Raw genomic sequence first — 22,517 nt, 5'->3', positions numbered from 1 at the left:
GTGAAGTCCTTGTACAAACACCTCTGACAATTTGAAAAATAATGAAACTAAAACCAGCCGTAAGAGCCATTAAGAAATAAAACAGTGGAGCTAGTCTGTAACGTAATAAGGGGGGCATGGTACTTATATGGCACCTATCCTACACTTAAAACGTTAATACTTTTGCATATGCAAATGAAAGCAGACAACGGTTCCCGTAAAACTTTACATTTTACAAAGCAATTTTTATTAGTTACCCTCATTTTACGGATTAGTGCTCAATGGTAAATTGATGGTAGGGTGACCTCAACTCCCAGGTTTTCTGACTCCAAAGTCTCTTATTTCCCCCCACATTACCCTTGGAAACGGATACTTGATAATTCAGGCAAAACACTTTTTTAATCGGTATAAAATTTGGGGTGGAAAGGCCTGGATAATCCCGATAAGCATAACCGTCTCACCTATACATCGTCCCCATAGGACATCTCCCTCTCGTCACCCCCCGCCCCACTCTCTCACCAGCGACGAATCTGGGCGGATAAAAAGCTTGCATCACCAGAGCCCTCCTCATCCCGCCCTTTTTTGTCCTCCATCCTTCCCGAAAGGCCAAGCGGCGACGGAAGCACCAACGAGAGGGGAGCGGACGTGATTGGGCTGCCTGCATCACGTGACGACCACGAGGCGAGGGATTTGGCTCGGAGCAGGCGGAAGTGCCGCGCGGAGGTAGGGGTCGAGACTGGGGTGGGGGGGGTCAACTGGCAGCTCAAGGGAGGAGCTTGAGCGTCAGCCACTGTCCCAGTTCTGCCAGCAATCGTGTCTAGTCTCTGATTATTGTCGTACCGTCGTCGGTACGCCGCGGTACTACAGAGACCAGTCGCTCGCTGCCCGCCAGGAATAGCCGCTGACTCGAGCTGCAGCAGGGAATGGAAGCGGAGAACGCGGGCAGGTAAGGCCGGGGCGGAGCGCCGCCCTTCCCCCCAGCGCTCCTCGCGGCGGGTTGGCCGGCGGGCGCGCGCACGCACGCAGGGGTCTTTAAAGGCCGCGGCCCGAGTACAAAGGCCGGGCCCGCGCGTGCGCACCGCCGGCCGCCTGGGGCCGCTCGGAAGCGGAGCCACCTGTACCTGAGCCCTTCTGGCCTTCCCGGCGTGCAGCCGGCTCTAACAAGTTAATTAGCGACCAGCGGTCTCCGGTTAATATCTTTTTCCGGTTGTCATCCTTGGCTACATTTCCCTTCCCCTTCCGTTATTATGCGAAGAGCTGTAAAGATGGGAATATCACGCGTGTCACTCGGGAGCTTTAATTTTAGAACTAGTAGATTTATTGTGGCTTCCTTTCCCATCGGTTTACCAAGAGCAACGTCAGGAGCCACAACATAGATAACTGCCGTACAGTTTCTTGAATTCTGTATTATGATTAATACTCCCAAGAAGTCATCTAAAATTGCTTTCTGGTGATCTCCGGGGTGAATTTAATCTGCTTTTCAATATACCCTTTGAGGAGTGTTAGATTTGTGGAGAGAACATTTGGCAAAAGCAGAACTCCTGGCAGAAAACTAAATGACAAAAGTAATTAGGTTAACAAGGTCCTTAAGAAAAAGTAATGATTTACATTGAAATAAAATTCTGTTAGGTCTAATAATTTTCCTGACTCCCCGGGCCCCTGAACTTAGGCAAGCCACTTCACTGGGCCTGTTCATGTCTGTAAAATAGGACATCTCTGGAGTCCAGTTCTGACATGCTGTGAATCTGTGTTATGTAGAAGGAATTCAGCCCCCAAAATAGTCTTAGAGGTTAGGAAAGGAGATCTATGAAGTGTGGTCTTCATCCTGGCTTTTCCAGTCAAATCCAGAAATAAAGTACTGCACTTCCTTCCGAGAAGAACTTGACATTTAAAAGAATTCACCAGAACCTGTGGGATTCACTCCCACCTTTGTGATCTTCAGAGCAGAACTGAAACCTGGGGGAAGCCTACCATCAAATGAATTACACATTAGAAGACCTTGCTCAGGGCCTCATAGCAAAGTAATAGGCCTCCAGTGCAATATTTACATAAAAATTGGCTTATATTTTGTCTTGTCCACAAGTTAAGATCATTTTTAATTTGAAATAGAGAATTTATGTTAGTAGTGTAAGGGCTTTATCCTTGGGGATTCTGAAATGACTGAGGCCCCATGTAATCCTGAGAAAGTGGTTCTCTGTCACTCTTCAAGCTAAGCAAGGAGTAGAATGGAATGCCAGATATAATGAAATTTCTTTTTATTTTGGAAGTGTAATTTCAAAAAATTCAAAGAAAATTCCATTAATATGGACTCTTTTTTTTTTAAAGAGAAGATAGTTCAAGTATCATAAATACTTAATATCTGACAACAGAGGAAAAAAGCTAGAAGAGCATCAGTGTGTATCTAATGAGCTCTGGCATGGAAAGGAATTTATCAAAGCTGGATAGTAGGATGCCAAATCAAAAATGACTGTAAATGTGTGACATGGGCTACTGAAGATACAGACTGCAAAGATTAACCTTTAAATGAAATCAAGCGTTCTAGAAATGTTAGAGACCAAGAAGAACTTTTTTAGTTAGGCGTTGACATCAAGGGCAAGAAAAGTTTGGGTTTTCTGCCTAGTTCACTGGCATGATGTTAATAGCAGAAAGTAAACCTTTGGTTCTGATTTTTGTTATCTCCTATGTTAAGAAAAATGGTTGGAGACTGGAAATGGCAGAATGAATGCCTTTAGGGGACAAGATCAGTGAGGGCATTTAGGAGAATTTTCAGCTGCTCTAAGAGAAATCCAGTTTCCTGGCCTACGTAAATTACATGTCAAATGAGAAGCTGGATTACAGCAATCTTTTAGAACTTGCAGATAACAGGAGAGGGGCCTGAAGCCTGAAAATAAACACGAGTTCCTGTTTCTTCCAAGGTGGAGTCTGTCTTCTAATTTGCTGACTTTGAGCCTAAAGAAAATTTTTACTTTTCAGTGGTCATTGAGTGTATTTAAAAGGAACCAGTGGCCACTAGGTTACAGTATAATTTCACAAAAAAAGCCAGACGTACCAAGCTAGATTCATTCCCTTTTGGATAACGATAGTGGACTAGACCGCGTCAGGAGGAGGATGACAGGAGGATTCTAAACATTTAATCATGTCCTGCTGTGTTTATTATTATTATTATTGTTAGTATTGTTATTATTATTATTATAGCAAAATTACTATATACCAGGCACTGTTTTAAGTGTTATACATGTATCAACTAATTTAATCATCATAACCAACAAATTAGGTACAACTGTTTCCATTTTACAGATGTGGAAACTGGGACAAAGAGATTAAGGAACTTGAGCTAGTAAATGACAGAGCTGAAATTTGAACCCTGGCAATGTGGCCCAAAGTCTGCCTCCCTGACAACTGCCCTATGTCACTTCTCTGTGCACAAGAAGATGACAGACCGATGGCAGGCCAGTTAGATGAAAGCAAAGCTAATTTTCTGCCTAAAGAATCAAGGGGAGGCCGAAGAGAGGTCTATACTGATGTGCCGTGTCGTTCTACTTTAACTTGTTCTTTTCAGCAGTGTAATGACGTCAGGGTGCTGAATGCTGATAAAATTTGAGTGACCCAACTCTGGGAGAAGTTTGTGGAATTGATAGTTTGAATCAGAGTCCAAATCAATCCTAACAGCAAGAATGATGAATCATCTTTTACCAAAAGAGGCACATTCTGTGCTCAGGTGAAGAAATATCAGTGATGTGAGAGAGAGGTAGTGAGAGGGCAGTTTTCCTGGATGTTAAACTCAAGTCATGATCTAGAGGTTCATGAGTTCGAGCCCCAACTTGGAGTCTGTGCTGACAGCTTAGAGCCTGGAGCCTGCTTCGGATTCTGTGTCTCCCTCTTCTCTGCCCCTCCCTGCTCACTTGCTCTCATTCATAAATAAATAAATAAATAAGATGGACACTCAAAGACAGGGGCCAAATCCTATTGGACAAATCACTGGAGAGGAATTTTAGCCTCAAGCTACCTTTAAGGGTAAGCTGGTAAAGAAAAGGTTAAGAATTATAACTTTTACTTTTTTAAATATATTGTTTGCAGTTTTATTAAAAATAGGTACAACAATGCAGTAAACTTTAATCCAGTAACATGAAAAAATACAATGCAGCAAAATTAATCTACTGATACTTTTTAAAGCACAGAAAATGTTTACTACAGACTTTAAAGTAGAAAGGAACATGCAAGAGTATTGTAACCTAAGGCTGAATGTCGGGGGAAAGTTTGTAGACAAGCCCTAGAATCTCAAACGTAAAAACTGAAGAGTAGTGCTTAAATCATGCTTGACACAAAGTAAAATGTCCTCTTTTTCCACCACACTTCTCTTTAATAACATCCATAGCTCCTTTTGATAAATTTTAAAAACAATGGTTGTTCAGTGTTTATGACTTAAATACTCTAAGGAGGGGTCAGACATTGCTAGGTTATACTGAGAGATCTTGTATTGTTACCCTTGGAAATTCTGGCACAATGAACTGTAAGCTTTGTGGCCAGTGGCACCGAGTAGCCAAAGAATGCAAGACGTCTGTTCCTAGTCTGTCAAACTGTCAGGATGGCCACCTTCCACCCTCGCCCATGTTTCTGGCCACCACTCTCAATAATTTCACAGATGTGTCCCATTTCAAGCACTTCACCAAGTCCAAACTGAAAATATTTAATTTAGGAAGATTCTACATGGCAAAAGGATTCTGGACTTTAAATAATAAATTTCCAAACTGTGGCTTTTGCACAATTAGGGGCCATTAAATTCTGAAGCTCAGAACCTGAAAATTAAAAGTTTAGAGATCAGTTGGCTGAAGAAAAAGTGAAAAGGAAGAAACAAACCCAGAAGTTTTATTTTAGAGACATGTATCAATTTTGAAAGAAATCAAGAAACTTTATGTATAGTATCAGCGTGTCCCTCAATCCTTCTAAAAATGGCCTCTGGTACTTTAGAGGAAGTTAAAATAGAACAGAAATAGAAAAATAAAGATATAAAAAATATGATGTGTAAGTTCTAAGGTAATACACTATTTTGAGTGTTAAATTTAGTCTTATCATCTCGATGGCTTTCTAACAGAACAAAAGGAAAGAGAGTGCAATGCAACATTCCTATGACTTGGCAGAAGCAAGCAAAGAAGCAAACAAAAAACCTTCGAGAACTTCAAAGCTGGATAATTTAATTTCCTATTATCCAGCACTAACCACATCTGTAAGCAGCATAAACCTATTCAACCTTAAAAGATATGTAATACATTTGCTGTATTTATATATGCTTGCTACTCTAATTCAGAATCACACAAAATTTACAAAGTTTCTCTGGGCAAGGGACAACGACACAAGAGTACTTTCGTCACTCACCCTCTTGTGACCGGAGTTCCCTCACCATGAAAATGATTTCTACATATATGGACAATGTATAGGAAACGGGACCAAATCTGTCCCGACTCTGTACAGACCCTGAAGAGGTTTTATTTTCTGTAACTCAAATTTGATATCAGATTTACAAGCATGAGGGATGATCTTATTTGCTCCCCTTTCTTCCCTATCATTGGTTTGTCCCCACACTATTCTGTGCCACTCTCCTTTGCCTGAAGCTAACCCCTTCCTGTCTCCTCGGCTCCATTCACATCCCCGGCGGGGGGGGGAATTTCTACTCATGACACTTAACCAGCAGCAACCCTAGTTTTTCCTTTTAATCTCTACTTTCTGAGTTTCCCCTTTTCTTTCCCCAAACTAATCCGTGTGTAGCTTGCCACAGAAAACATGACTTTTCTTTCCAGATGGTAAATGACACTTACCCATTTTATTTCCTAGTGTTTTCCTTCCTGTTGTGTATGTAATGGCATTGTTTGGCATTAGATGTAACTTGAGTTTCAGAAAATACATGTTTGCTTCCATAGCTTTGTGCTGAGGGCAGCAGTTTGAGATAGTGATGCATAGTCATGAGAAATTGATTTTTGGCCATTATTTTTTGTGTTCCTACATTGAAATGAGTACTTGGAACAAAGGTTGAAAAATGTTCAGAAAAGAATTTAAAGTGTTTTCCCCTCATAAATTGCAAAATTTGGCAATTGCAAAACTGGCAAAATGTCCATTTCTAGCCCTCATCTAGTGGTTAAAACCCAGCAACAATTTAAAACCAGATCCAATGTATAAAGCATTAAATAGGCAAATAAACAAAGAGAACCTTAAGTTCGAGTGGAGGGAGGAACGGGGAGTTGTTGGTCGAAGGGTATAAACTTCCGGTTGTAAGATGACCACGTTCTGGGGGGTCTAATGTACATAGTGGTGACTAGAGCTAATAATACTGTGCTGTGTACACTTGAAAGTTGATAAGAAAGCAGATTTTAAATGTTCTCATTACAAAAAAGAAATGGTAATCATGTGATATGATGGAGGTATTAGCTAAGACTTAGTAATCATTTTGCAATATATGTAGCAAATCAACACATCATAACCTTTAACGTACACAAAGTTTCATGTCAGTTGTATCTCAGTAAAGCTGGGTGGGGTTAGGTTGGAGGGGATCTTATGACAAAAGAATTAAATGTAAAGATAGAAACAAACTGTTTGTAGGGACACTTTAACCCTGTACGAGCTGCTGTGCCTTTTAAGTCTCTCTGCTAGCAAATTCCTGTGATCTCATTTCAGAGAAAACACAGGCTGCCTTGACCGGACTGGTAAGTTTTAGTGATGACACTGCTTGTCACTGATCAGTGGGAGAGTTCCTGAATACTGGTTGCGAGGAACAAAGTAAAAATCGGGTGAATGTGCGCATTCAGAAAGAGACCTTCCTCCTCCCTTTGCCCCTGCTTTCAACTCTAAATATTACAGTCTGACCACAGAGTGTTTGTATCTTGAACTTTCTTAAAGCTGATCGTTTAAACTTCTGGTCGGGTCATTTTATTGTCATGTCTTGTACTTAATTGCTCTTTCAGCTGCTCCCTTCAGCAAGCTCAAGCTTTTCACACATTCCCGTTCCCACAAGTGATGGCCGGCGCTCCTGACACGGCAGTTATGGGCGAGCAGCACATGCAAGCAGAAGTCCCGGAACCGGCGCCTGCGCAGGGACCTGTGCAAGGTGGTTTTCATCGGGGGGATGTAGGAAGTTAGCTCTTGGGTTGGCCAACGTGTGTAAGAAAGGGTTTGACCAGGAATTTTTGTTCTATTTAAGTATTAAAAATTTTAACCACTTTTGAAGTATGTGCCAGGCACTGTGATACGTTTTGGGGGATAAAAGAACATGGATCCTGTCCTCCAATATCTCATAATCTAGTAGGAGAAAATAGTGAGGAGACACGTTATGCCCTAAGCACGCAGTGAGGAAGAGGGCGCAGGATGCTGTGCGAGCTCGTCGGTGCCGCTAACTCGGACTGACGTTCAGAGGCAGCTTCCCAGAGCTCTGGAAGCTCAAGGTGAGGAGACCGTATCCCCGTGGAGAGTGGGTGGTGAACATTCCAGACCTGGGCAATAGGCAGGTGTGAGGAAGCACGACAGTTAAAAAGTGATGATTCTGTGTCATCGGAGTCTGGTGTCCTGCAAAAAAATAGTGATCAGTGCGGCTGGAAAGTGGCTTGGAACTTGGATAGTGTATATTCTCTCCTGAAGGCGGTAGGGAGCTTTTGAAAGAATGTAAGCAGAGGGCGACTTAAACAGAGTAATGTTTTAAAAGTCAGCCTGGAAAAATTCTAGAGAATAGAATGGATGGTAGGGAGTAAGGCAGAATTTGGAGGCAAAAAGTGGATTCAAGACTGAATAATCTGGGGATGAAATGAGGAAGACCTGAGGGGTTGGAGAGAAGGTAATGGTTTTCTCCAGTGTAGCAGTATCGTGTGAGAAATGGGCTCAAGGGTTTCGTTTTAGGATTCCAGAAGCACATCTGAGTGCAGTGCATTGGAGACACCCCTGCCATTGCCTCTCCCTATTTTTCCAGGCAGGCAGCCCTGGGACTTCCCCAGCTGCAGGCCAGTGGAGGTGGGCCCCACAGTATAGGGAGTGGCTGAATCAGCACCGGGTAGGAGAGGAGAGGGACAGGGCGCAGGGTTAGGGAACTGCCTAATAGGAGTGGAAGGGAGGAGGGGCCTATCAAGTTAAGAAAAGATGTTAAACAAGGGTAAGAAAACCCAGCCTTCCTGTTGGGTAACTCTAGGTCAGTTGTTCTTGACCCTGCGTTTCCCCCCACCCCCCACCCCTCCTCTACCAAGGGACACTGGGCAGTGTCTGGAGACAACTTTGATTGTCGTGGTTGGCAGGGTGCTACTGGCATCTACTGGGTAGAGGCCAAGTTTGCTGTTAAATGTTCTGTAATATACAGGACAACCTCCACCCCTCCCCGCCCCCCAGACCAAAAGTTATTCAACCTAAAGTGTTAGCAGTGCTGAGATTGAGAAACTTTGCTTTAGGCCTTGTGACAGATCCCTGGTCTTGCATTTTTTCTTTTTTCTTTTTTTTTAAGTTTATTAATTTTGAAAGTGGAAGAGAGAGCAGGGGAGGGGCAGAAAGGGGGGGTGAGTGAGAATTCCAAGTAGGCTCTGTACTGTCAGTGCAGAGCCATACTTGGGGCTCAGACTCTCACAAACTCTGAGATCATGACCTGAGCCAAAACCAAGAGTCTGGACACTTGGCTGACTGAGCCACCCAGGTGAGCCCCTGGTCTTGCCTTTTATTTTTTTAACGTTTATTTATTTTTGAGAGAGAGAGCAGGAGCCAAGGAGGGGCAGAGGCAACAGGAAACACAGAATCAGAAGCAGGCTCCATGCTCTGAGCTGTCAGCACAGAGCCCAGCACGGGGCTTGAACCAACGAACCGTAAGATCACAACCTGAGCCAAAGTTGAATGCTTAAACCGACTGAGCCACCCATATGCCCCCCTGGTCTTGCCTTGTGAAGACTACTTTCCAACCCAGAGACTTCACCTTTAGCACCTCTAAATTCACCTTTTTTTAAAATATTTTTTGGATTTAATATTTACTTATTTTGAGAGAGCATGCGAGCAGGGGAGAGGCAGAGAGAGAGAGAGAGAGGGAAACACAGAATCCAAAGCAGGCTCCAGGCTCTGAGCTGTCAGCACAGAGCCCGATGCAGGACTCAAACTCACAAATTATGAGATCATGACCTGAGCGAAAGTCGGACGCTCAACTGACTGAGCCACCCAGGCGCCCATAAATTCACCTCTTTGGCTGTGTGTGGAACAGAATATATACTCATCTCTAAAACAAGCCCACAGGCCATTTGAGGTTTTCTATTGCTAGAAATGTTGGGGGAGTTGAGTTAAAATGTTTCCCTTCAGGGGTAGCTCAGTCGGTTGAGTGTCTGACTTCGGCTCAGCTCATGATCTCCCAGTTGAGTTCGAGCCCCACATCGGGCTCACTGCTGTCAGCCTGTTAGCGCAGAGCCTGCTTCAGATCCTCTTCCCCCCTCTCTGCCTCTCCCCACTTGCACTCTCCCAATAAATAAATAAATATTTTTTTTAAATGTTTCCCTTCTTTTCATCTTTTTCTACTTATTTTCTCGCTTATTGTGCTATTTATGTATTTACATTTAGAATTTCTATAAAATAGTACATGGATGCTTTAACTCTCTGGAGAGATCTAGATGACAGATAAGAGCCTATGGGAAGTCAATCTCTGATTATTCTGTACGTACCATCCCAAGAACAGCTAGCAGGGGAGGAGGTCAGGGTCCAGGGCCTCGAGAGCCCGGCCCCAAGGTGAAGGAAGGGAGGATACTGCAGAAGACCGTGAGGCCGGGAGAAAGGGGACAGGGTAGCAAGGGCGTTGATAGGGTGACTCTCTGGGGAAAGCTGCCTGATGTTCATCAGTTCTGTTTTTCTGCATATACATCCTGGAAATTATTCTGTTTCAGAGACTCCAAAAGGAAGGAAAAGAAAACCCAGAGCAACAACACCAAAAAAACCAGTAGAACCCAAAAAGCCTGCTGAGGCCAAAAAATCTGGCAAGTCTGCAAAATCAAAAGAAAAGCAAGAAAAAATTACAGACACATTTAAAGTGAAAAGAAAGGTAGACCGTTTTAATGGTATTTCAGAAGCTGAACTTTTAACCAAGACCCTGCCGGACATTTTGACGTTCAATCTGGACATTGTGATTGTAAGGATTTTTTTTTATCCTCATTTGGTTTTATAAATCGTATTGGTGAATTAACTTTATATAACCTCTGTTCTTGCCGATAGCATTTTGTTGAACCATTTCTAAGACTCTTTTTGGTAGTCAGTGGTGTCACTTTGTCGCCTTCATTAGGTTGTATTATATGGATGTGTTTAAGAGGATGGGCTCCAGACTAGCGCTGTGGCTTCAGATCCTGCCATGTGGGGATGACCTTGGACAAGCCTTAACCTTCCTTTTTTTTTTTTTAACGTTTATTTGAAAGACAGACAAAACAGAGCGTGAGCCAGGGAGGGACAGAGAGAGAGGGAGATAGAATCCAACGCAGGCTCCAGGCTCTGAGCTGTCAACACAGAGCCTGACACGGGGCTCGAACTCACTGACCACGAGATCATGACCTGAGCTGAAGCCAGACGCTCAGCTGACTTAGCCACCCAGGCGCCCTGTGTGTCTCCTTTTTTTTTTTAACTGGCTTTTAAAAACAACAACACTTTTGATACAAAGGGAATTTTCTTCCCTCAAAATGAAGTACTTTATTCAGATCAAGAATAGGTACTTGATGATGATGCTGGATTCACTTTTTATTTTAATACATTTAGTTTTGTCTGTCACTACTCCACAGAAGCCCTCGGGCGTAAACCCCACTTTTCAGGACTTAAGTGTATGCACATTTTTTGCAGATTGGCATAAACCCGGGACTAATGGCAGCTTACAAAGGGCATCATTACCCTGGACCTGGAAACCATTTTTGTAAGTAGTTACTTTTTTAAATTTTTTACTTCTAAACTAGATATCTTTGCTAATAGTTTGGGGTCTTTTGGTTTTTAGCCAAAACTGTGTGTGTGGTTTTTTGGGATTTTTTTTTAGGTTTGTTTCTTTTGAGGGGAAGGGGAGGGGCAGAGAGAGACTAAGCATGCTCCAGGCTGAGCATGAGCACTGAGCCCCATCAGGGGCTCGACCCACAGACTGCGAGATCATGACCTGAATGGAAACCTAGAATCAGACACTCAACCAGGTGAGGCCCCCAGGCCTCCCAGATACAAATATGGGGGTTTTCTGTGCATGCGTGCAGAAAAATAAAAGGCTTGAAAAATATATGTCACTATTCACATTTTGGTATAAGAGCGGAGGGGCAAGAAAAGTAGCACTTTGTCTTCTGTTTTGCTAATTGTTTTAAATGAATTTTACTGCTTTTTTTAAATGAATTTTCTTTTTTAGTTGTTACTTACAGTCACGGTGCCAGTGCAGACAGAGCACTGACCGGTCCAGATTTCTTTCTTTTTTTTTAAATTTTTTTAATGTTTTGTTTATTTTTGAGAGAGAGAGAGAGAGAGACAAGAGAGAGACAGCATGAGCAGGGGAGAGTCAGAGAGAGAGAGGGAGGCACAGAATCTGAAATGGGTTCCAGGCTCTGAGCTATCAGCATAGAGCCCGATGCGGAGCTCGAACCCCCGAACCATGAGATCATGACCTGAGCCAAAGCCAGACGCTCAACCGATTGAGCCACCCAGGTACCCCCTGTCCAGGTTTCTGCAGGTCTTATTTCCTGGGAGAGATGAAATGGTGTTGACCTTTGGGAATCAAGCTGTAATAGTTAAGAAATTCAGTGATTAGAGACATTCTCTACTTCGTATCTGTATTAAAAACCCTCATACTTGTATAGTGAATTTTAAACCCAATCCTAACTACCATTGTATTGTCTTAATATGTAAGTCGACTTACCTAATCCCCTAATCGAAAAAGGTATGCAGTAGGTCCTTAGAAAATACTAGTTGATTATCTAAGAGTAACATTAAAAATTACATTTAGGGCCAGAAATAATAGTAATGTGTTTTGGAACTAAGGAAATATTGTTTCCATTATGTAAAAAAAATTCTTTTTTTTATTTTTTTAAATGTTTTATTTTATTTTTGAGAGAGAGAGAGAAACAGCACGAGCAGGGGAGGGTCAGAGAGAGAGGGAGATACAGAATACAAAGCAGGCTCCAGGCTCTGAGCTAGCTATCAGCACAGAGCCCGACGCGGGGCTTGTACCCACGGACCGTGAGATCATGACCTGAGCCAAAGCTGGATGCTCAACTGACTGAGCCACCCAAGTGCCCCTGTAAAAAAATTTCTAAGAGACGTTTGAACTTTTCACTTTTTCCATTGTCAAAGTGTCTGAATGTTCCGGGTCTACTGGTGTCTGCTGGAGGCATCCCTGGGGCAAGTGGTGGTGTGACTGGTTATTAGAAAGAAGAACAGTTCCGAAGCTGTCTACACCGGCCAGCTGTGTGTTCTCATTCACCTTAGCTGCCCTGTGAAGAGGAGATGAAAATAGTAATTAATATTTCATAAGACATTATGATTAAATGAGATAATCCATGCAGAGGGTTTATTAGCACATAGTAATCCCTTGATATGGTATTTGACCTATAATTTTTTTAAGTATCCTAAATATTTTATTTGTTTTTTAATTTCAGGATAAAATGTAGACTACCATAGTGGTTCATGGGGCAAAAACCTTTGACCTACATGGAAATAAACCAAACTCTCTTTCACAGGGAAGTGTCTGTTTATGTCAGGCCTGAGTGAGGTCCAGCTGAACCATATGGACGATCACACTTTACCAGGAAAGTATGGTATTGGATTTACCAATATGGTGGAAAGGACAACACCAGGCAGCAAGGATCTGTCCAGGTAATGACGTCTGGTTTTATAGGCTGGAACCTGCCCGTGCTGGTGCCTCATATACTCTAGGAGTACTGTGTGTGTCCCGTTCACCCTGAGCTTCACAAGTACGTGAAGTGATGTTGTATTCCAAGCTCTCTGAATTCAGCGTATTATAAACATTGCCATACTTACATTTTGACTACTTTTCAATTCAATTTTAGTAAAGAATTTCGTGAAGGAGGACGTATTCTAGTGCAGAAATTACAGAAATATCAGCCCCGAATAGCAGTGTTTAATGGAAAATGTAAGATTTACTTTTAAATTTTGTCTTTTTTCTTTGCTAACATTATGGACAATGTAAATATGTTTGTATTTCATTTTAGGTATTTATGAAATTTTTAGTAAAGAAGTTTTTGGAGTTAAGGTTAAAAACTTAGAATTTGGACTTCAACCCCATAAGATCCCAGACACAGAAACTGTAAGTCCTTAAAATGATATTTGTAATTCAGCAAATATGAATTTTTTTCTAGCTAGTTTTCCTTTTATATTTGTCCTATCCATTGTAATTTGTGCCATGAAAAAAGAGCACTGGCTTGTGTGGAGTGCTAGGATCTATCAACTCTAACTAATAGTTGCAGATTAATTCAGGTAGTATTATTAAAGAAACATTTGTCAGATAAAACGTCTTACTGATGTTATTTGGCTCAAATATTGAGAGGAGCTGGCTAACATACTACATTCAAAATCTATTTAATGGCATGTTCTTATCAAATTCCAGTAGGTTAGCCCTTGTTCAGTATGAAGCAAACCTGTAACGACGGACGTGCTCCCGGTCATGAGCCTGCTCAGTGCCCGTTTGTGCACCTTAGCGCAGTGTCATTTGGGGCCACATACATAGCGACAGCCCAGTGGCAGACAGACATCCAGCCAGCCTGCCTGGCACTTGCTGCTGTTTACTCCTGCCTCATGCATAAAGCATCTTGAAGAAGCAGTGGCCTTCACCTGTTTTCTGTATCGCTTCTTCAGACTCTTCGTTCTAATTTTGCTTCTTCAATGTAATTTTAAGTTTTGTTTATGAGTTTTTAAAAAACAACATACAAGCATAGACCTGTGTATTACAGACAGCATTTTATTTATTTGTTTGGGTTTTTTTGGTTTTCTGTTTTTAATATTTTTTTAATGTTTATTTTTGAGAGAGAGCACAGTAGGGGAAGGGGCAGAGAAAGAGACACAGAATCTGAAGCAGGCTCCAGGCTCTGACCACAAAAGTTCTGGGACTTGAACCCACAAATCACAAGATCATGACCTGAGCTGAAGTCAGATGCTTAGCCAACTGAGCCACCCAGGTGCCCCTTTTTTTGTTTTGTTGTTTTTTTATAATAAATTTTTATTTATTTATTTTTGAGAGAGAGAGAGAAAGGGAACAAGGTGGGAAGGGGCAGAGAGAAAAAGGGACAGAAGATCTGAAATGGCCTCCACGCAGGCAGCAGAGAGTCTGATGCAAAGCTCGAACCCACAAACCGTGAGATCATGACCTGAGTCAAAGGCAGCTGCTTAACTGACAAGCCACTCGGGCACCCTGACAGCATTTTAAATGATGGAGAAGCCAGTGTGCAGAGGTCTTTGTTGAACTTATGATAAAGTTCTGCCATCTCTATTGAATTTCATCTGATTTTTTTAAAATTTTATGTTTGTTTATTTTTAAGAGAGAGAGACAGAGTGTGAGCCGGAGAGGGGCAGAAAGAGAGGAAAACACAGAATCCGAAGCAGGCTCCAGGCTCTGAGCTGTCAGCACAGAGCCCGATGCAGGACTCAAACTCACGAACTATGAGATCATGACCTGAGCTGAAGTTGGCACTTAACCAACTGAGCCACCCAGGCGCCCCCAAATTTCGTCTGTTTTTAACTTATTACAAATATGCGATCGACAAAGTAGGTGGTATCCCTGGTCTTTGTTTAAGCCAAGGCCTGCACTTCCCTGTGCTAGTAAAATTGTACATGTGAGTTCACTGCTTCCTGTAGATCACCTCATTATTGTCCCGTAAGGGCCAGAGGAGGCGCAGGCACATCTCTTGGCTCTATGTGAGGTAACAGTGCAGTACTAACTATCGTGATAGGTAGTTTTAGCTCTTTTAATGAGCTGGGATCACTTTTATCTTTTAAAATATATTCTTTATCATGAAATTTTCACAGTTGATGTTAGTGATTCTTTTTTGAAACAAAATTTCTGGATCATTTTGAAGAATATCTTGGGATTAGAAAATGTGCTATTATAAAACCTAGTAGCGTTTGCAGCTACATATCTATGAGTCAGGGGTTTATCTAAATGCTTTCTACACACACAAAAAAAATGAATAATTTGTTTTCCATAATGTCATGGAGGCCAATATAAAAATTGCAAGAAATTGCAAAAGGAAATTCCATAATCTAACAGCCTTGCTCTTTGATATTACATGTGATATATATTATTATATATTTAGTATTCTGTGAAGAACAGTTTGCCACCATTATCCAAAATGACAAATGCAAACGTCTTTCTCCTGGGCATTCCACTTCTAGGAATTTATCCAAGAGATACACTCACACATATTCAAAATAAAACATGTACAAGGTTTTTCACTACCCCTTATGATAATAAAAGACTGGAAACAATCTAAATGCCCACAGCTGGGCCTTGGTTAAATAAGTATGCAAGTACTACAGAGCTGCAAAAAAAGAAAGTCTTGGGGCACCTGAGTGGTTCAGGCTGTTGGACATCTGACTTCAGCTCAGGTCATCATCTCACAGTTTGTGAGTTTGAGCCCCAAACTGGGCTCTGTGCTGACAGCTTGCAGCCTGGAGCCTGCTTCGGATTCTGTCTCCTCTCTCTCCCTCTCCCCCTCCCCTGCTCATGCGCTCCCTCGCTCTCCTCTCTCAAAAAAAAAAAAAAAAAAAAGAACATTAAAAAAAAGCTTACTCTGCTCTAGATATCTGATATGGAATTGTCTCTGAAAACATTGTTAAGTAAAAAGAAAGGTATAGGACAGGGAAGAGAGAACATGTTACCACGTGAGGGAGCGTACGTGTGTTAGAGACATGTGATTGCACATTCATGCATACCTCTGGGACCAGCCAACCTCCATTGCCTCTGGGAAGAGCTCTAGGCCGATAGAGACAGAATTGGGCGGGAAGCCTTTTCATTGTATACTTCTGTGCAGTTTTGTGCCTTTAGAATTGTGAACCATAAGGGGCTCCTGGGTGGCTCCGTCGGTTGAGCATCCGACTTGAGCTCAAGTCATGATCTCACGGTTCGTGGGTTCAAGCCCCACGTCGGGCTCTGTGCTGACACCTAGCTCAGAGCCTGGAGCCTGCTTCAGATTTTGTGTGTGTCTCTCTCTCTGCTCCTCCCCTGTTCACGCTCTGTCTCTCAAAAATAAATGTAAAAAAAAATTAAAAATTGTGAACTATATGTTTACTGTTAAAAAGACAAAACTGTTAATTGGTAGATGAACGTGGGGGGAAGCGTCAGTGTTTTTGATTTATTGACTTTGCAATAAGTAAATTTTACAAATTTGAACTCGAGACACAGCCAGCTTTATTGACTTACATATATTAATATGTGATAGGCATCATAATCCCCCCAAAGATAGATTTTTAATTCAGTGTGAGTGGACTCAGTAGACTGGTAAGATTTACGTGACTGTCAAACGTTACGATTCTAGCTCTGCTACGTTATGCCATCATCCAGTGCGAGGTGTGCTCAGTTTCCCCGAGCGCAGGACAAAGTTCATTACTACATTAAGCTGAAAGACCTGCGAGATCAGTTGAAGGGCGTTGAACGAAACACAGACGTTCAAGAGGTGCAGTATACGTTCGACCTCCAGCTGGCCCAAGGTATGTCCCCGTTTCTCTCCATTCCGTCACGGCAGGGAGTGTACGTTACTGAATCCTGCTGCGGGATTAACAGCAGGAGCAAGGAGAGCAGTCGTGTGGTCAGCCAGCGCGCCCTGCCGGCACCGTTAACGTCTCCTTTTCCCAAAGTCGTCCGTCTGTCGTGGTGCCCCTGCCCATGCTGAAGATAGAGGCAGCATCGCGGCCAACCTGAAATGAGGCCTGACGGCCTTTTACAGTTGCTAGGAGCTCACTCAGTAAATGTTACGAGGCTTTCAAAAGACGACAACAAAAGATCTATCTCAGCACGCTTGAACATTCAGGACAAAGATTTGTTCGTGAGGATTTCTGAGTAAAGCTGTTTTCAAAAACAGTTGTACAAAATCAGTTTTAAACCCCTTTTACCCTCTCCACAGAGGATGCAAAGAAGATGGCTGTTAAGGAAGAAAAATACGATCCAGGTTACGAAGCAGCGTATGGCGGTGCTTATGCCGAAACTCCGTGCAGCAGTGATCCTTGCGGCTTCTCCTCCAATGGGCTGAGTATGTTCCTCTCCGTACGGTCGTTTCGTTTCATTTCTTTCCTCTTTTCTTTCCTTTCCTTTCCTTCTTTCTTCCTTCCCTCTTTTTTTCTTTTCTTTCTGTCTCTGTCTCTCTCTCTCTCTCTCTCTCTCTCTCTCTCTCTCTCTCTCTCTCTCCTCCATCCCACGACCCTGGGATCGTGACCTGAGCCAAAGTCAAGAGTCGGACTTTCAGTCGACTGAGCTACCCATGAGCCCCTGTTTGTTTCTTTCAGACACTTGGTTTTGTTAGGACTGGGGAAATGCGCTATGTTTTTTGAAAGACTGAATTATTGAAGCGTAGGAATGGTCCTATGAACATCTTCTTAGTGACTGATGGTGAAATGTGATGGCTATCTGAGGCTTCACTACCTAAGTGTTAACAGCTCATTCTCATTAAGTCCTCTCATCGCATTTCCTCCTTGAATAACAGTTAAGGGTTAGTCGGTCCTGTATCTGCCGAGTGAACAGAAACGTACCATTTTCAAGAAGCTTGCTGTTTATTGGCAGCCCCCTTCACCTCCCTGAGAACATCTGATGGATCGTGTAAAGCTTTTCGATGGGGTGAACTAACGTTCTTCTCCCCCCGGCAGCCGACAGCAGAGAGTCCGCCTTCAGCGACATTCCAGATGGGCAGTGGATGACCCCGGGGTTTACGGACCAGATTCCTTCCCTCAGTAATCACTGTGGGACGCAAGGACAGGAAGAAGGACACCGCGCTTGAGACGGGGGTCCCTCAGCTCTACCTAAGTGCTGCAGTTTTAATGCAGTTGTCAAGACTGGCTCTCAGTTTGCTAACTGAAGCATTTTGTTAGTATTTTATTCTGGTGATAGAATCGTAATATGGTCGTGCGGGAGAATCAACTGTATAACCGAAGTGAGTTTGGAAGGAAAAAGCATGGTTTTTTGAGGTTTTGTATTTGAATTAACCACCATTCCAGCTTTTTACAGAGTATGTTTCATTATGAAGAAATTGATTTTCTTTTGGGAATCACTTTTAATCTGTAATTTTAAAATGCAACTGCCTGAATATTTATACTTGATTATGAACTGTGCGTAAACCCAGACATACCATTACTCCTCTTATGCCTAAGAAGGGCCCTGGTCAAGAGGCAGGTGTGTTGACTTCTGGATGGAAGTTAGCCCACAGTGGAGTCCCGCTGGGTGGTGGTTAGCGGGCTCTGATGGGCTCCCTGGGGCGTGTTCACCCTCAGACCCCTTGGCCTCCCCAGCGGGGAGTGTTGGGGAGGGTTGCTCAGCAATAGAAATAATCAAGTGTGGCCTTCCGGCAGCAAGGCTAACCCAGCCTTCTCTGACAGGGCACCGAGCCCTGCCTTTGGCCTCCTCACCCCTGCGTGGTAATCCTCTAGTACAGGCAGAAGCTGCTCTGCCAGGGTGGTGAGTTCCAGAGAATGCAGTCGGCCTTCTGGAGTTTGTTACCTCCTCTGTGTTTTACTTGAGAGACATAACATTTGACAGGGAAGGAACTGAATTTTCCTTACATTATCTAGCACCTCCTTGGCTTTAAGGGTATAACGTGGAAGGTGGTGAGAAATGAACTCAGGCTGAGCAATAAGACACTGGGGGTGTTTGATAATCTTATTTAAACTGGTGCTTTATGTGTGTGAGATGTATTAAAATAACAGAATTTTTCTTGCTGTGTAAATCTAATAAGCAGGAACTTAAAAGGTTTTCTCTGCATCATCGCTCTTACTGTGGACTAAGTGAGCCTCGTGGCAGGGTTAGTTCGAAGTAACGTACTTCTGTGATTTCCTAATGCCTTTTCCATGGTGCTACACAGAGTCCAGGCTGCTAGGCCTGGCAGGTAGTAAAGCTGGGAATTCACAAATGCCATTTGCAGCTACTCCTGGTCACTTCTGAAGTGGTTTTCAATATGAAAATATTTATGAGGCTTTTTTTCCTAAGAGAGTATATGGCTTGTTCTTCTCTATAAATAAGAGAAACAAATTCTTGTGAGTCTTAACATACTTTCTAGCTGTGGCTCTGATGAATTTTATATTTCCTTTAGTCTAGGTCAAGCTGTGGGAAAGTCATTCATGCTATTTAACTCCCGTACTGTACCGCTGTTTACATGGGTGCTGCGTGCGGGCGCTGTGACGTGCCTTGCATCAGGGATTAGGAACAATTGAATTATTTTTTCACGGGACTGTGTAAGCATGGAAGTAGGAATTGCTTTGGTGTGTAATGATTGTAGCCTTACAGTAGATTCTTTTTTTTAATTTGAGTGGAGAAAATACCCTTTAAATTATAATGGACACTCATTAGAGAATGGATTTGAGCATTTTCCAAGCACACAACAATGGTGTTTTTCATTACATTCGGCAGATGAGTAGTAAACATTGATATATCTTATATGTGACAACTTAAGACTTTTTCATTAAATAATATTGGAAAGGTTTTTCAATTCATTTGGAAGTCTGATGGTTTTTACAATAAAAATACCAAGAACGATTATGCCAAGTTGCAGGTTTTTCTGCGGCGGAAGTGACTAGGATTCTTTCCCCCTTTACACCTGGTATCAGTCTACCTTGTACAATGTTTAACATGTAGAATAGTATGTATACTGCAAATCATTTAAAAATCTGCCAGTATTTTATTTTTACGTACATTCATGTTTTGAGTGTAGTTTGTTGTTTTACAAAAGAGAAGCCTGGCAACCTGTTAAAAAAAAAAATACCTACCTGTGAAAAACAGATTGAGAAATTTGAGAAACCTGTGGATACAGGCTATCATTGAGAGGTAAGCAAATTGATTGCCGGAACCCAGGTGGATGTATTTCCTTCCCACAACATAGCTCGCTCACATCATCTTGATTCCTGCGATTATCACTTAATACTTTTTTTTATGGATATTGTCATTTATTTATGTTTATAATAGTTATTGTCAAATTGGTTTCCATATAACACTAATACTCTCCCCACAAGTGCCCCCCTCTGTGACCATCACCCCCTGGCCCCATACTTAAGGAATCAACACCTACACAATCCAGGATACCATTTGCCCACAGTAGTCTTTGTGCTTTTCATTGTGGATCGTTTGTACCAAAGGTACTGTCCATCAAGAACAAAGATATAGTAGGGCTATGAATGGACAGTTCCACATTTTCATACAGGAAATATATAAAATGTCATTATCAGCTGCTGTGGTGATTGAGTTTAAATATCCCTGCGGGGTCAGGGACAAACCAGCTTTCCCATAAGTCATTGTGAACACTCGGGAAGTCCCAGGGCTTGTGTCTTCCATTCCAGTGGAGTAGTTTTGCCTCCTGCAGAAAATGCTCCGAATATCTGGTATCTGGATTCCAGCCTTCATTGTATTCAGAAGAAAATAATAGGCTTGTTAGAAAGTAAAATTTTTATATTGAATGAATATAAGTTCATTATTTTAAAAATTAAGCAAATCAAAGAGTATACAAGGAAGAATTTACCACCTACTCTAAATCTCCAAAAACAACCACCGTTAGAGTTTCTCATGGAATTCTTCTAGGAATATTCTACCTGTATGCTAGTGTGCATGTGTGGCGTGTGTGTGTGTGTGTGTGTGTGTGTGTGTGTGTGTTATAGCATATGTGGAGTTACTGAACTGTTCTTAAATGTTTATTTTTGAGGGAGGGAAGGAGATAATCTAAAGCAGGCCCTGAGCTGACAGCACAGAGCCTAACAGCTCAAACCCACAAACTGTGAGATCATGACCTGAGCCAAAATCGAGTCCTCTGCTTAACTGACTGAGCCACCCAGTTGCCCCGAAGGTACTGAATTATTTTTAGGGACTACAAGGAAGGGATATGTAATCATTTATTTAGTGAGTTCCTGTAAGGACTCTTGGGTTCTGTCCCCTCACAAACATAAGCGGTGGTCAGTGAAGAGGCCCCCGTGCAGGTCGGGTGAGTCTGCAGGTACAGTTGTAGGGTAAAACCTTAGAGACGGACTTGCTAGACTGAAGGTGCGCGCCTTCACACTTGGAAAGAGGTTGCAGATTGTTCCACAAGAACTGGGATCAGTTTCCCTCCCACCTAGAGTTTAGAGGACGTCTTGTTTGTCTGCATTTTCCCTCCTTAGTGTGTGTGACATTTTCCCATAACAGCCATGTTTTTACCCTATGAAATGTGATAACGAGATTTAACACAAAGCTATCTCCATTTGAATATTATTCCACTCATAAGGAAGAAGTCACTTAGGGTGCGTTTATCTTAAAATTGCCGTTGCTCAGAGTATTTTTAGAACCTCTCTGACACAAGTACTTTTAAGATATTAAAAAATGTAATTTTTTTAATGTTCTCTATGAGGTTAAAGTTTCTTTCTATGAAAGGGATTTGACATGTTTTTTAAAATCCATTAAGGAACGAGAAGGTGAATAGCTGGAGTTGTGTTATTCTAGCTTAAATACATGATATAAGAAAAATAAAAACCCATCTTCTGTCAGTCATAAATGTAGCTGTGAAGGCAGTTACAGAAGAGAAGCTGGTGTTTCAGGCTATGGTCATGTAACTGGAATAATTATCAACTTCCAAAGAATCTATACAAAGGAAATGTTCTTTTGGGAAGAAGCACCTTAATTATTTTAATATTTATTTTTGAGAGTGTGAGTGGGGGAGGGGCAGAGAGAAGAGACAGAATCCTAAGCAGGCTCCAGGCTCCAGGCTGTCAGCACAGAGCCTGACACTGGGCTCGAACTCACAAACCGTGAGATCGTGACCAGAGCCGAAGTCAGACGCTTAACCAACTGAGCCACCTGGGTGCCCCTAAGTTTTATTAATGTTTATTAATTTTAAGAAGAAGCACAAGCCAGGGAGGGGCAGAGAGGGAGAGAGGGAATCTCAAGCAAAGCGCAGGGCCCCACACAGGGCTCAATCCCGTGAACCGTGCGATCATGACCTGAGCTGGTATCAAGAGCTGGATGCTTAACTGACTGAGTCTCTGCACCAAGATCATAGAATGCTCTCCCTTGTCCACTAAGCTCTGCATAGCTGTTCCTACGCAATTTTTATAGGCCTACAACTTTGATGAGATTCTCTGCACTTCGATGACATGGAGATGCCGATGTTTGACCTAACAGTGAAATAGATCAAATCAGACGGAACACTAGGGTCCCTGTGTTGCTCCTGTGCGCAATCAGAAAACCAAGGCAGATTCTGGAGTGAGGCAGAAGCAAACCAATACAGAATCACGAAGAGGAGACAGGAACTCGGCCTCTACAGTTTTGTGTCCTTCATTTTAAAAGGAAAGTAAGGGACATACCACCTTGCGCATCATCCTGAGAATTAGAAATAATATTCACCTTTATCACCAGAACCTAACCATTT

The 22,517-nt window shown here is 42.4% G+C and overlaps 2 protein-coding genes across 4 annotated transcripts in view; one reads left to right on the top strand and one right to left on the bottom strand.

Annotated features, from left to right (window-relative positions):
• The first annotated feature begins 629 nt into the window (after nt 1-629).
• TDG (thymine DNA glycosylase) lies at nt 630-19,623 on the top strand. Of its 2 annotated transcripts, none has more exons than XM_029953585.1 (10): nt 630-702; nt 6,933-7,075; nt 9,858-10,099; nt 10,795-10,864; nt 12,657-12,792; nt 12,987-13,069; nt 13,149-13,243; nt 16,467-16,638; nt 17,052-17,177; nt 17,788-19,623. In XM_029953585.1, exons 2-10 carry the CDS (start codon nt 6,985-6,987, stop codon nt 17,916-17,918), a joined length of 1,146 nt encoding a protein of 381 aa, XP_029809445.1. In that variant the 5' UTR covers nt 630-702; nt 6,933-6,984; the 3' UTR covers nt 17,919-19,623. The 2 variants fall into 2 exon arrangements, with proteins under 2 accessions (XP_029809445.1, XP_029809444.1); XM_029953584.1 differs by lacking the exon at nt 630-702 and adding an exon at nt 712-925.
• GLT8D2 (glycosyltransferase 8 domain containing 2) overlaps nt 19,414-22,517 on the bottom strand; it is a 32,011-nt gene continuing 28,907 nt past the window's right edge. Inside the window, exon 9 of one of the 2 annotated variants that reach the window (XM_029953587.1) lies at nt 19,414-20,521. In XM_029953587.1, the coding sequence (XP_029809447.1) occupies nt 20,416-20,521 (106 nt within the window). In that variant the 3' untranslated portion in view covers nt 19,414-20,415. The remainder of the gene's footprint in view (nt 20,522-22,517) is intronic. The other variant, XM_029953586.1, reaches the window with a different exon arrangement.

The sequence above is a fragment of the Suricata suricatta genome, chromosome 10, assembly GCF_006229205.1.
Source record: "Suricata suricatta isolate VVHF042 chromosome 10, meerkat_22Aug2017_6uvM2_HiC, whole genome shotgun sequence".
NCBI classification, from domain to species: domain Eukaryota; kingdom Metazoa; phylum Chordata; class Mammalia; order Carnivora; family Herpestidae; genus Suricata; species Suricata suricatta.
This window is presented reverse-complemented; position numbering and strand designations above follow the sequence as displayed.

Excerpts from the sequence above, each read along its gene's own strand:
- TDG (XM_029953584.1), top strand. The coding sequence starts at position 903 with ATGGAAGCGGAGAACGCGGGCAG. Across the intron at positions 7,076-9,857 it reads TGCGCAGGGACCTGTGCAAG|AGACTCCAAAAGGAAGGAAA; the intron begins GTGGTTTTCATC and ends ATTCTGTTTCAG. Across the intron at positions 13,244-16,466 it reads AGATCCCAGACACAGAAACT|CTCTGCTACGTTATGCCATC; the intron begins GTAAGTCCTTAA and ends TTACGATTCTAG.